Source organism: Triticum aestivum, chromosome 6A (assembly GCF_018294505.1).
Source record: "Triticum aestivum cultivar Chinese Spring chromosome 6A, IWGSC CS RefSeq v2.1, whole genome shotgun sequence".
Classification (NCBI taxonomy): Eukaryota; Viridiplantae; Streptophyta; class Magnoliopsida; order Poales; family Poaceae; genus Triticum; species Triticum aestivum.
Window position 1 is genome coordinate 501,296,349 of NC_057809.1, and position 14,580 is coordinate 501,310,928.

Consider the following 14,580-nt stretch of genomic DNA (forward strand, 5'->3'; position numbering starts at 1 on the left):
GTTGCCTCCTCCTCCTCCGTTCCGCCAGCCTTATCAGCAGAAGAGCAAAGGTGGCAATGGATCTTCCCACCCACCCAACCCAGGCTTTCAGAACAAGACTTCGTCTCATGCTCCAAGATCAACTGCTCCGTATCACCGTCCGCTCTCGGAGGTCACGTGTAATAAGTGTCAGCAGAAGGGTCACTATGCCAACAAATGCTTCAATCAGAGGCGTCTTCCTCCTCCTCCTCCTGTGAGATCTGCCAGCACCGCAGTGGTCAAGCATAATCCCAAGCGTGCCAAGGTCAACATGATGAACGCAGCTCAGGCAGAGGACTCGTCAGAAGTTATCATGGGTAACCTTCCTGTTAACGATATTCCTGCAAAAGTTCTTTTTGACATTGGTGCATCGCTTTCTTTCATTTCAAGACCTTTTGTTGCCAAGCATGATTTTGTGACCGAAAATATTCCTTTCCCATTGAAGATTTTGTCCCCGGGCAAGCAAATGACATCTAACAATTGCGTCCCAGATGTTACTATCACATTGGGCGAATATAAGTTTCTGTCCTCTCCAGTGGTCCTTGGTAACTCAGATATTGATCTTATTCTCGGAATGGATTGGCTTTCTAAGCACAAGGCTTAACTTGATTGTGCTGCCAGGCAGATTCAGTTGACACATTCGTCTGAGGATGTAATCGTTTTTGCCGCTCGTGATGATACCATCCGACTGTTTTCTCTCAATGAGAAGGGCGAGCTGGATGCCATCTCTCAGATTCCAGTCGTTTGTGAATATCAAGACGTCTTTCCAGAAGAGCTTCCAGGGATGCCTCCTCACCGGCCAGTTGAATTCGTCATCGATCTTGAGCCTGACACGGAACCTGTTTGCAAACGTCCTTACAAGCTTGGACTTGAAGAGTTGAAGGAGCTGAAGAAGCAACTCGATATTCAAGAGCGTATGGGTCTCATCCGACCAAGTTCTTCTCCATGGGGTTGTGCTGTTCTTTTTGTCAAGAAGAAGGATGGAACGGACCGACTTTGTGTCGACTACCATCCATTGAACAAGAAGACCATAAAGAACAAGTACCCACTTCCCAACATCAACGAGCTTTTTGAACAACTCAAAGGTGCTCAAGTATTCTCCAAGCTTGACCTTCGTATGGGCTATCATCAGATTCGCATTCGTGAAGAAGATATCCCCAAGACAGCATTCAGAACAAGCTATGGTTCATATGAATACACTGTCATGTCTTTCGGCCTCGTCAATGCTCCTCCAACATTCTCTCGCATGATGAACTTCATCTTCAACGCCTACACAAATGACTTTGTCTTGGTCTACCTCGATGACATTTTGGTCTTTTCCAAGAACAAGGAGGATCATGCCAAGCATTTGAGATTGGTGCTGGATAAACTCAGAGAACATCAGTTCTATGCGAAGTTTTCAAAGTGCGAGTTTTGGCTCGATGAGGTTCTCTACCTTGGGCATATCATCTCCGCCAAGGGCATAGCTGTGAATCCTGAGAAGGTGTCTGCAATTCTGAATTGGGAACCACCTCAGAATGTGAAGCAACTCTGCAGCTTCCTTGGGCTCGCAAGCTATTGTCGAAGGTTCATTGAGAACTTCTCAAAGATCGCGAAGCCTCTTTCCAACCTTCTCCAGAAGCATGTGAAGTATGTCTGGTCGCCTGAATGTGACATCGCTTTCAACACCCTCAAAAGAGAAGTTAGTCACTGCTCCAGTTCTGACTCCTCCCGATGAATCCAAACCGTTCGAGGTCTTCTGTGATGCTTCCTTTCAAGGTCTCGGTGCAGTATTGATGCAAGAGAATAAAGTTGTGGCCTATACCTCTCGCCAGTTGAAGCCCAACGAAAAGAACTACCCCACTCATGACCTCGAGTTGGCTGCAGTTGTCCATGCTCTTTTAACATGGAGACATCTCTTGTTGGAAAGAAAAGTGGACATCTTCACTGATCATAAGACCCTCAAGTACATCTTCACTCAGCCAAACCTCAACCTCAGGCAGACTCGTTGGGTCGAGTGGATTCAAGAGTATAATCCGAGTATTGAATATACTTCAGGCAAGGCCAATGTAATTGTTGACGCATTGAGCAGGAAGGCTTACTGCAACAGTTTGATTCTCAAGCCCTACCAACCGGAACTTTGTGAAGCTTTCCGCAAACTCAATCTTCAAGTTGTTCCTCAAGGATTCCTGACAAACCTCCAAGTCTCTCCTACTTTGGAACATCAGATTCGTGAGGCTCAACTTCTTGATGCTATGGTGAAGAAGGTGAAGATTGGGATTGCCAAGAGTCAACCCAAGTACAAATGCTATTGTCTTGATGACAAGGATACTCTATTCTTCGAGGATCGCATTGTTGTTCCTAAGGGTGACCTTCGTAAAGTCATTATGAACGAGGCTCACAATTCACTCCTCTCTATTCACCCTGGAAGTACAAAGATGTACCATGACCTCAAGCAGTCGTATTGGTGGACTTGAATGAAGCGCGAGATTGCTCAGTTCGTGAATGAATGTGATGTATGCAGAAGAGTGAAAGCAGAACACCAACGACCAACTGGTCTCCTCCAACCTCTTGCCATTCCAGAATGGAAGTTTGACCATATTGAGACGGACTTCATGACTGGATTTCCAAAGTCCAAGCGTGGCAATGATGTTATCTTCGTTGTCATCAACAAGCTCACTAAAGTGGCTCATTTTCTTCCTATCAAAGAATCTATCACAGCAGCTCAGTTGGCAGAGTTGTATACCTCCAAGATTGTCTCCTTGCACGGCATTCCGCATTTGATATCTTCAGATCATGGCAGCATCTTCACCTCCAAGTTTTGGGATTCTTTTCAGAAGGCCATGGGCACCAACATTCGTTTCAGCACAGCTTTTCATCCTCAAACCAGTGGCCAAGTCGAGCGAGTCAATCAAATTCTTGAAGATATGCTCAGGGCTTGTGTCATCTCTTTCGGTATGAAGTAGGAAGATTTTCTTCCATATGCCGAGTTCTCCTACAACAACAGCTTCCAAGCGAGTTCGGGCAAGGCCCCATTCAAGATTCTCTATGGCAGGAAGTGTCGTACTCCTCTTAACTGGCCAGAGACTGGTGAAGTCAACTCCTTGGCAATGACTTGATCACAGAGGCTGAAGAAATGTGTAAAGTCATTCGTGAAAATCTCAAAGTCGCGCAATTGCGTCAGAAGAGTTACTATGATAGCAAGCATCGTGACTTGGCTTTCGACATCAGAGACCATGTCTACCTCTGTGTCTCTCCAATGAAAGGTACTCGTCACTTCGGTATCAAAGGGAAGCTTGCTCCTAGATACGTGGGTCCTTTCAAGATCATTGGCAAAAGAGGGGATCTCGCCTATCAACTTGAGCTTCCATCCAACTTTGCTAACGTGCATGACGTGTTTCACGTGTCTCAACTCCACAAGTGTTTCAGGACTCCTAACCGCACCATCAACTTTGAAGAGATTGATCTCCAAGAAGACCTGTCTTATCATGAGCATCCCGTTGCTATTCTTGAAGAAACTGAGTGCAAGACTCGCAACAAGTCTATCAAATTCCTGAAAGTGAAGTGGTCACATCATTCCGACCATGAAGCCACCTGGGAATGCGAGGACCACCTCCGTTCTGAATATCCGGAGTTTTTCCAGTCCTAGATCTCGGGACGAGATCCTTTCGTAGTGGTGGAGTGTTGTAACACCCCATATGTAACCCGCCATATTTGTATTCCAACTCTTGCCATTTCCGGCACTAAGTTATGATATTTCCTCATTGTCGGGTTTTTGTCTTCATGTTGCTTTTGTCTTTGTCATGCATCTCATATCATGTCATCATGTGCATCACATTTGCATACGTGTTTGTCTCATGCATCCGAGCATTTTCCCCGTTGTCCGTTTTGCATTCCGACGCTCCTACGTCCTCCGGTGCCCCCCTTTTACCTCTTTTCGTGTGCGGGTGTTAAACGTTCTCGGATTGGACCAAGACTTGCCAAGCGGCCTCAGATTACTACCAGTAGACCGCCTGTCACGTTTCGTGCCATTTGGACTTCGTTTGATACTCCAACGGTTAACCGAGGAACCGAAAAGGCCTCGTGTGTGTTGCAGCCCAACACCTCTCTAAAGTGGCCCAAAACCCACCTAAACCCCTTCCATCATCTCGGTCGTTCGATCACGATCACGTGGATGCAAACCGTGCTCAATTTGGAGCCTCCTAGCTCCCTCTATCTATAAATATAGACCTCCCCCCCGAAAATCCCGGATCCCTTCCTACCCTAACCCTAAAAATCTGCTCCTCCGCCGCCGGACATGTCCGCTGCTCGCCGGACATCCCACGCCGCCGCCCCGTGCCACGTGTCCCCGTTGGCCCTCTCTCTCCTCCGGCCCGGAGAGCCCGGATCGGGCCCTCCCGGCCCAGTCCCCGCCGCCACTCGCCCGAGGCGACCCCGCCTTGCCGCGCCGCCTGCTTCCTCCTCCGCGCCGGCGAGTCCTCGACTCCGGCCGGCGCCGGCGCCGGTCACCCCGAGGTCACCGGACCCCACCGCCAAGCCGCACGTCGCCTCGGCTTCCGCACCGCCCCGAGGCCGCCGCGCCCCTCACCGCCCGGCGCCGCCGCCGCCATCGCCGTCCGCCGTCGTACCAGGTCGCCGCTCGCCGCCCCATCGCTGGAATCGCCCTCCGCCACCGTCTCCCACGTCTCCGGCGACATCTCCGTCGGGCCTCAAAAAGCGTGCAACCCTAGATCTGGATCTGGGAGGTTGACTTTTGCCTTAGTTCCAGTAATTTTTAGCGTTTTTCATCGCATCGTAACTCATCAACCGTGGCTCCGTTTTGGGTATGTAGCATATCAAATTGTTCGTCTCGATGAGTACTTCATTTCATTCCATTGCACCATGTTCATTTGAGCTCATCTTGATGCCCTAAAAGCTGTTGCAAGAGTGCTATGCAATGTTAGTTTCAGATTCTTGTCAGAGATTGCACATTTGTCATTTTTGCCATGTTTAATGTGTGCCTCCTATGAACTTGAGCCCTACATGTGTTTTGAAGTATGCCATGCCATCTTTACAGGGGTGTATGCCATGTATTTTTGTGATCTCTGTGGTGACTAGCACAAGCATGCAAAGTAGCCCTCGTAATGTTGCTGATTTCAGGGACTTAGAAATCTTCTAAGTCTTTGTCCTGTTAATATTTTTATGCCATGTATTCATGTTGCTACAGAGTGATCCAAACCTCTTTTGAGCATGTTCAGCAAGGATCATTTTGAGATATTGTTGTGCTATATCCATCTATGTCTTTGTTTGCAATTATGGAGCACCCTACCTTGACTCAATCGAGCTCTACTTTTGCTATTATGGAGCACCCTAGATTGTTTACATGTTAAGCAATTTTGCCGAGGTTGTTGTAGTTGATCCATGCATGCTATGTGGTTGTTCTTGCAGATCGGTGCCATATTTGTTTTGCTTGCCATTCGTAAAGCGTGCATCCGATTCCGGTGATCTTTATATCAATTTCGACCGAAATCAACTCATCTTTCTAGTGGCACTCTTGGTTTTCCAAGTTGAGGCCAGGTTCAATCTTTCCTTTCTGAAACATGCATATGCATTGCATATCGCATCCCGCATGTCATGCCATGTTTTGCATCATGTTGCTTGTGCATCGCACGTGGTTGATTGTGTCTCCCTTTTGCTTGTGTTCTTGCCTTGGGTAGAGCCAGGAGACGAGGACGCGATCGAGGAACCAGTTGAGTACGCTTACGAGGATCAAACTAACATCAACTCGGAGAACTTTGCAGGCAAGATGACCATACCCTCGAAATCACTTCTATCTTTGCTTGCTAGATGCTCGCTCTATTGCTATGCCTATGCCACGATACCTATCACTTACTTACCATGCCTCCCATATTGCCATGTCAAACCTCTAATCCACCTTGTCCTAGCAAACCGTTGTTTGGCTATGTTACCGCTTTGCTCAGCCCCTCTTATAGCGTTGTTTGTTGCAGGTGAAGATTGGAGTTTGTTCCTTGTTGGAACATGTTTATTGTTGGGATATAACTATTATATCTTGTCTATTTTAAATGCATCCATACACTTGGTAAAGGGTGGAAGGCTTGGCCTTATGCCTGGTGTTTTGTTCCACTCTTGCTGCCTTAGTTTCCGTCATGCCGATGTTATGTTCCTTGATTTTACATTCCTTACATGGTTGGGTTATTATGGGAACCCCTTGACAGTTCGCCTTGAATAAAACTCCTCCAGCAAGGCCCAACCTTGGTTTTACCATTTGCCACCTAGACTTTTTCCCTTGGGTTTCGCGGACTCAAGGGTCATCTTTATTTTAAACCCCCCTGGGCCGGTGCTCCTCTGAGTGTTGGTCCAAAACAGAGCCACTTGCTGTTGGGGAACGTTGCAGAAAACAAAAATTTTCTTACTCGTTTCACCAAGATCATCTAGGAGTTCATCTAGCAACGAGTCATTGGATGCATCTACGTACCTTGTAGATCGCGAGCGGAAGCGTTCAAAGAACGGGGATGATGTAGTCGAACACGACGTGATCCAAATCACCGGAGATCCTAGCACCGAACGGACGGCACCTCCGCGTTCAACACACGTACGGAACAGCCACGTCTCCTCCTTCTTGATCCAGCAAGGGAGGGAGGAGAGGTTGAGGGAGATGGCACCAGCAGCAGCACGACGGCGTGGTGTTGATGGAGCTGCAGTACTCCGGCAGAGCTTCGCTAAGCGCTATGGAGTTGGAGGAGGTGTTGGGGAGGGAGAAGGAGGCAACCTAAGGCCAAGGACTCAAGGTATGAGGTCCCTCCTCTCCCCCACTATATATAGGGGTGCCAAGGGGGGGTGGTGCGCAGCCTAGGAGATCCAATCTCCTATGGCCGGCGGCCAAGGGGAGGTTTCCCTCCCCCCCAAGGCACCTAGGAGGTGCCTTCCACTAGTAGGACTCCTCCCCTTTGGAAACCCTAGGCGCATGGGCCTAGTGGGGCTGGTGCCCTTGGCCCAAGCAGGCCAAGGCGCACCCCCTACAGCCCATGTGGCCCCCGGGGATGGGTGGCCCCACCCGGTGGGCCCCCGGGACCCCTCCGGTGGTCCCGGTACAATACCGATAACCCCGAAACTTGTCCCGATGCCCGAAACAGGACTTCCCATATATAAATCTTTACCTCCGGACCATTCCGGAACTCCTCGTGACGTCCGGGATCTCATCCGGGACTCCGAACAACATTCAGGTTACTGCATATACATATCCCTACAACCCTAGCGTAACCGAACCTTAAGTGTGTAGACCCTACGGGTTCGGGAGACAAGCAGACATGACCGAGACGACTCTCCGGTCAATAACCAACAGCGGGATCTGGATACCCATGTTGGCTCCCACATGCTCCACGATGATCTCATCGGATGAACCACGATGTCGAGGATTCAATCAACCCCGTACACTATTCCCTTTGTCCATCGATATGTTACTTGCCCGAGATTCGATCGTCGGTATCCCAATACCTCGTTCAATCTCGTTACCGGCAAGTCACTTTACTCGTACCGTAATGCATGATCCCGTGACCAAACACTTGGTCACTCTGAGCTCATTATGATGATGCATTACCGAGTGGGCCCAGTGATACCTCTCCGTCATACGGAGTGACAAATCCCAGTCTTGATCCATGTCACCCAACAGACACTTTCGGAGATACCCGTAGTCTACCTTTATAGTCACCCAGTTACGTTGTGACGTTTGGCATACCCAAAGCACTCCTACGGTATCCGGGAGTTACACGATCTCATGGTCTAAGGAAAAGATACTTTGACATTGCAAAACTCTAGCAAACGAACTATACGATCTTGTGCTATGTTTAGGATTGGGTCTTGTCCATCACATCATTCTCCTAATGATGTGATCTCGTTATCAATGACATCCAGTGTCCATAGTCAGGAAATCATGACTATCTGTTGATCAACGAGCTAGTCAACTAGAGGCTCACTAGGGACATGTTGATGTCTATTATTCACACATGTATTACGATTTCCAGATAACACAATTATAGCATGAATAAAGACAATTATCATGAACAAGGAAATATAATAATAATGCTTTTATTATTGCCTCTAGGGCATATTTCCAACACTTGCAGCGCCACCTTGGGGAAACTTGAGGGTTGGTTTTAGTTGTACGTAGTGTTCATCCGGTGTGCCCTGAGAATGAGATATGTGCAGCTCCTATCGGGATTTGTTGGCACAGCGGGTGGTCTTGCTGGACTTGTTTTACCATTGTCGAGATGTCTTGTAACCGGGATTCCGAGTCTGATCGGATTGTCTTGGGAGAAGGAATATCCTTCGTTGGCCGTGAGAGCTTGTGATGGGCTAAGTTGGGACACCCCTACAGGGATTTGAACTTTCGAAAGCCGTGCCCACGGTTATGGGCAGATGGGAATTTGTTGATGTCCGGTTGTAGAAAACCTGAAACTTAACTTAATTAAAATGAATCAACAGAGTGTGTGCCGTGATGGTCTCTTTTCGGCAGAGTCCGGGAAGAGAACACGGTCTTGTGTTATGCTTGAACGTAGGTTGTTCTAGGATCACTTCTTGATTATAGTTTCTCGACCGTGCCTTGCCTTCTATTCTCGCTCTCATTTGCGTATGTTAGCCACCATATATGCTAGTGCTTGCTGCAGCTCCACCTCATACATTTTACCCTTCCTATAAGCTTAAATAGTCTTGATCGCGAGGATGTGAGATTGTTGAGACCCCGTGACTCACAGATTCCTTCAAAACCAGATGTAGGGACCGATGATACCGCTCCAGGAGATTCGCCTAAGCTCAAGTGGGAGTTCGATGAGGACTCAGGACGATACTACGTTTCCTTTCCAGACGATCAGTAGTGGAGCCCAGTTGGGACAATCGGGGACATTGTTGCATTTGGGGTTGTCTTTATTTTGGTTCCGTAGTCGGACCTTGATTGTATCTGGATGATTGTAATGTTATTTATGATATTGTGTGACATGGCGAGTGTAAGCCAACTATGTATCTTTTTCCTTATTCAGTACATGAGTTGTGTGAAGATTAACCCACTTGCGACATTGCTTACAATGCGGTTATGCCTCTAAGTCGTGCTTCGACACATGGGAGATATAGCCGCATTGTGGGCGTTACATCAACTTGATCGATTGTTGTCTTTGGGGTGCCCCCTGCCCCCGTATATAAAGAAGTGGAGGAGGGGGAGGGCCGGCCCTCTCTATGGCGCGCCCTAGGGGAGTCCTACTCCCACCGGGAGTAGGATTCCCCTTTTCCTAGTAGAAGTAGGAGCCCTTCCATATAGTAGGAGTAGGAGGGAAGGAAAGGGAAGGGAAAAGGAGAAGGAAGGAAGGGGGCGCCCCCCTCCCTAGTCCAATTCGGACCAGCCCATGGGGAGGGGTGCGTCCACCCTTTGAGGCCTTTCTCTCCTTTCCCGTATGGCCCATTAAGGCCCAATACGAATTCCCGTAACTCCCCGGTACTCTCGAAAATACCCAAATGACTCGGAACCTTTCCGATGTCCGAATATAGTCGTCCAGTATATCGATCTTTACGTCTCGACCATTTCGAGACTCCTCGTCATGTCCCCGATCTCATCCGGGACTCTGAACTCATTCGGTACATCTCATAATATAACCATCATCGAACTTTAAGCGTGCGGACCCTACGGGTTCGAGAACTATGTAGACATGACCGAGACACGTCTCCGGTCAATAACCAATAGCGGAACCTGGGTGCTCATATTGGCTCCTACATATTCTATGAAGATCTTTATCGGTCAAAACGCATAACAACATACGTTGTTCCCTTTGTCATCGGTATGTTACTTGCCCAAGATTCGATCGTCGGTATCTCAATACCTAGTTCAATCTCGTTACCGGCAAGTCTCTTTACTCGTTCAGTAACACATCATCCCGCAACTAACTCATTAGTTGCAATGCTTGCAAGGCTTAAATGATGTGCATTACCGAGAGGGCCCAGAGATACCTCTCCGACAATCGGAGTGACAAATCCTAATCTCGAAATACGCCAACCCAACAAGTACCTTCGAAGACACCTATAGAGCACCTTTATAATCACCCAGTTACGTTGTGACGTTTGGTAGCACACAAAGTGTTCCTTCGATAAATGGGAGTTGCATTATCTCATAGTCATAGGAACATGTATAAGTCATGAAGAAAGCAATAGCAACAAACTAAACGATCAAGTGCTATGCTAATGGAATGGGTCAAGTCATTCACATCATTTTCTAATGATGTGACCCGGTTAATCAAATGACAACTCATGTCTATGGTTAGGAAACATAACCATCTTTGATCAACGAGCTAGTCAAGTAGATGCATATAGTGACACTCTGTTTGTCTATGTATTCACACATGTATTATGTTTCCGGTTAATACAATTCTAGCATGAATAATAAACATTTATCATGATATAAGGAAATAAATGATAACTTTGTCAACATAGGCTATTATTTTTTGGTAAAGTGAGACTTTTTCTGGCCAATTGAGCCAGAGATGGTCTTGACAAAGGTAGCCCACGGAGGATAGATACCATCAACCAAATTATAGCCTATGTTGTATTCATGCCCATTAATAGTATAGTAACAAGGAGGAGTTTTCCCTTTAGTCAGCCTGACAAACAAACAATGATGATTGCTACAACACATCGATGTCATTGTGAAACCCAAGCATGTCAGAGAAAGCGTGCGAAATACAAAGATCATGTGATGCAACTGCTTCAAAAATGATGGTGGGCTTATTAACATGACCTGATATTGCCCTTGTAAAACTTTTGGCCAGTTCTTCCATCTCCAATGCATGCAGTCAAGAGATCCAAGCAAACCCGATCAACCTCTTACTTCAGACATTGGCAAGATCCTCTTGGTGTCTGACACAGTTGGTTCTCTCGGGTACTGAGGTCCAAGCACCGAGACCACGACAATAGCAAATCTAACCATGACATCCGTAGATATTCGTCCCACGAATTAGCGGCCATGCCATATGCAAGCATTCGTAGTGCTGTCGTGCACTTCTGGTAACTGGAGAACTCAATCCTTTCCAAGGCATTCTTCTTTAAGATGTAGTCATCAAAGCAACGGACCCCATGGTAGAAACAATAGAAGACATTTTTGATCCACGTCTGCAAGGACCGCCAGTATCATTGCCGTCTCATCCGTGTAGTTTTTCTTATCAAACGACTCAACAAAGTGCTCATATATGTATTGTACTACATATCCGAATCAGTTACTTCAAAGAAGGGAAAAAAATTAACACGAACATTTCAGCCGGGCATGATGAGTACCGTAAGGGGGCGCATTGAGGCTGAGAAAAATATACGAGGACAAAATGGACCGTCTCTAGAAAAAATGCGAAAGGGCGAAGTGTAACAAAATTCTCTTACATACGCCCCTCGCCGGTTCCAGCTGGCCCGTCCATCCCGACCTTTCTCGCAGCCACGAGCCGCCGCACTCAGGCCGCCGCCCTAGCCGCCGCGCCGTCCGTCCCCGCCGGATTCCAGTGGCAACCAGCCTCCGGCACCCCCTTCTTCCACCCTCCGTCGCCGACAGTCACTGAAGCATCTCCTTGCGATGGCTGCAGCGGCGATTTCCGGCGGTCACCTCGTCCTCTCCACCCCTACCTCCACCCGGCGCCCACGGTCGCTCCCCCTCCGTCCGCCCTCAGCGCGACCAATCGACGCATCCTCCGCCTCCGCAGCCCGCCGCGGGGTCGCGGCCGCCGCAGTGTCCAGCCCTGCCGCGGTCCCCTCCACTGGGAAAGATGGTTAGGGTTTCTGCATTGAATTGTTTTTGTTGATTAGGGGACCTAGTAACTAGGGTTCTACTAGTAGTGGGGTTATTGTATTTGTTCGAAATTGATTTGACAAACAGGAAATGATAAGTTGTGACATGGTACCTACCGTGAAACTTGAGTAACTTCCAGGGCTCCCAGTGTGGGTAGTTTCCAATCCTCTGCCAATGTCGATTCCTCAGGGACTAGCTCTGAAATTCACTTGTTTGCTCATTAGCTTTGATCCTGTTTTTTTTCCTTCCTGGAAGCATGTGAGTGACGGAAACTTAGGTGTGCATTTCAAAAGTTGTGTGCATCAGAGCAATGTTGAAGATGTACCAAATTTTTGCTAACTTTATTAATAACAACACTAAATTTCCTTGCAGCAAAACAGCTTCCTAAGGATTTTCTTCATATCAATGATTTTGACAAAGATACAATCATGAAGATCCTTAACCGAGCAATTGAGGTTAAGGCAATGATAAAGTCAGGAGACAGGAGCTTCCAACCGTTCAAAGGAAAGTCGATGGCAATGGTCTTCGCCAAGCCGTCAATGAGGACCCGTGTTTCGTTTGAAACAGGATTCTTCTTGCTTGGTGGGCATGCTGTTTATTTAGGTCCCGATGATATCCAGATGGGCAAGCGTGAGGAGACCCGTGATGTTGCTCGTGTACTTTCTGGATATAATGACATCATTATGGCCAGGGTTTTTGCTCACCAGGTATGATCATTAGTTCCATGACTATGATTTATGAAGTTTCTATACCTGGTTTACCAGATTCTATTTCAAGTTCCTGCATATTAAATCTTTCTGTTCCACAACGCGTAACGATTGCTATCTAGACATAACTGTAAGTTGTTGTTTCTGTGGTGCTTAAGCAAAGTTAGATATCTACTCCGAAGCCATGAGTGGGCGATAGAAGAAAAAGACATTTCACAGGCTGAAACCTTTTAATATGAAGCATCAACCATGATAGTGTAGCTATAACTGAAAATGTAAGTTTGTTTCATTCTAGTTGTCTAACTGCCAACCTGGAAATATTTGGATGGGTGGATTTGATGATCAAACAATATTGTTGTGGCAGTTTTCTCTGACGTGCTTCTTCATTTGTTTTTCTTTATTTTTCGTAATATATTTAACATCTAATTGATGTTTGGGGTTGGGCATTGAACTCACTTGCACACAATCCTGTTTTGTTGGCTTGCTTGTTATTGAGATACTTTATCTTAAGCTATTTATATTCTGCTTGCATGCAATTGACCTAATGATCACATTGTCTTTCTAACATCTCGTGTGATTTTTGACAGGATATTTTGGACTTGGCAAAATATGCACCTGTACCTGTCATAAATGGCCTTACAGACTACAACCATCCGTGCCAGATAATGGCTGATGCGCTCACTATGCTTGAACATGTTGGGCGTATTGAAAACACCAAGGTAGATTATACCTTTAAAATAACAGCATATGGTGGTTTCTTCTACGGGGACTAATTATCTCTCTCTTTCCCTAATTGTTTATGTAGGTTGTCTATGTTGGAGATGGCAACAATATTGTACACTCATGGCTTCTATTGGCTGCTGTGATTCCCTTCCACTTTGTATGCGCTTGTCCTAAGGGCTTTGAGCCAGATGCCAAAACTGTGGAGATCGCTAGGAGTGGTGGAAGTAAGATTGAAATAACAAATGATCCCAAGGAAGCAGTTAAGGGAGCAGATGTTGTGTATACAGATGTTTGGGCCAGCATGGGCCAAAAGGAGGAAGCTGAATATAGGAAAAAAGTATTCCAAGGATTCATGGTCAGTCTACCTCTTGTTTTATACTGTCATTTACACGAATTTTGATCTGTGGACATCTCATTCCTATTGGATTGTTGATACCTGTTCATTTCTCATTCATGTTTTGGTTGCTAGGTTGTAGCTACATCTCCTTGGAAATGTCCATATTGTTGATCTACTAGGAACTAACAATCTTGTTTCTTTTATGTTTGAATGTTTAGAGTTTGATGAACTTTACTAGAAGTTGCCCGATAACTAGTCCTTGTAGTTCAATCATTCACAGTCAGTAGTCTTGGCACATGGGTTGGCCCTCAGCTGACACTTTTGTGATTTTTGGTCCCTGCAGGTGGATGAAGCCCTGATGGAGATGGCTGGTCCAAAAGCCTTCCTCATGCATTGTTTGCCCGCGGAGAGAGGGGTGGAGGTAACAGATGGTGCCATCGAGGCTCCCAACTCGATCGTATTCCCCCAGGCAGAGAACAGAATGCACGCGCAGAACGCAATCATGCTTCATGTGCTTGGAGCTTGATTACCCTATCATTGTATGCTAGACTGCTTAGTGTCACATCGTTATCGAAATTGAACATTATTACTGGATACTGGGTTCCTTCGGCATACTGTAACCCTTGGAGGAGGGTTTCGTGAGGGTAGAGATTTTGGAACATGTCTAGATTACTTTGGATTGTCGCGAGCATGCGGTACTGTGTCCGGTCTGGTAATCTTGAATAAATATGATACATGCATTTCCATGTTTGTCAACTCGTTTACTCCTGTTCGGATCTCCATGTTTCAAGCAATGGTGTTCTCTTAGAATCATCATCTCCAATCACCGTGCTGGTTGAATCAGAGTTGTAATCTACTGCATAACTCCAGCAATGCGGCTTGTCGAGCAGAAAAGCCTCGTTCATTCGCCTGCCTTTCCTATCTGTGGTGCAAATTGGCCATTCAACATGTCACCCGGTGCAAGAAAGGTATTTTTAACACAGTGGTCTTTCACTGTATTACAGATCGCA

General features: G+C 46.8%; 1 protein-coding gene across 1 annotated transcript; it reads left to right on the top strand.

The window, feature by feature from the left end:
* Positions 1–11,384: 11,384 nt before the first annotated feature.
* Positions 11,385–14,326, top strand: LOC123128123 (ornithine carbamoyltransferase, chloroplastic). Its single transcript, XM_044548053.1, has 5 exons — positions 11,385–11,783; positions 12,176–12,510; positions 13,098–13,229; positions 13,316–13,588; positions 13,914–14,326. The coding sequence occupies exons 1-5, from the start codon at positions 11,591–11,593 to the stop codon at positions 14,094–14,096; spliced, it is 1,116 nt and encodes a 371-aa protein (XP_044403988.1). The 5' UTR covers positions 11,385–11,590; the 3' UTR covers positions 14,097–14,326.
* Positions 14,327–14,580: the final 254 nt, after the last annotated feature.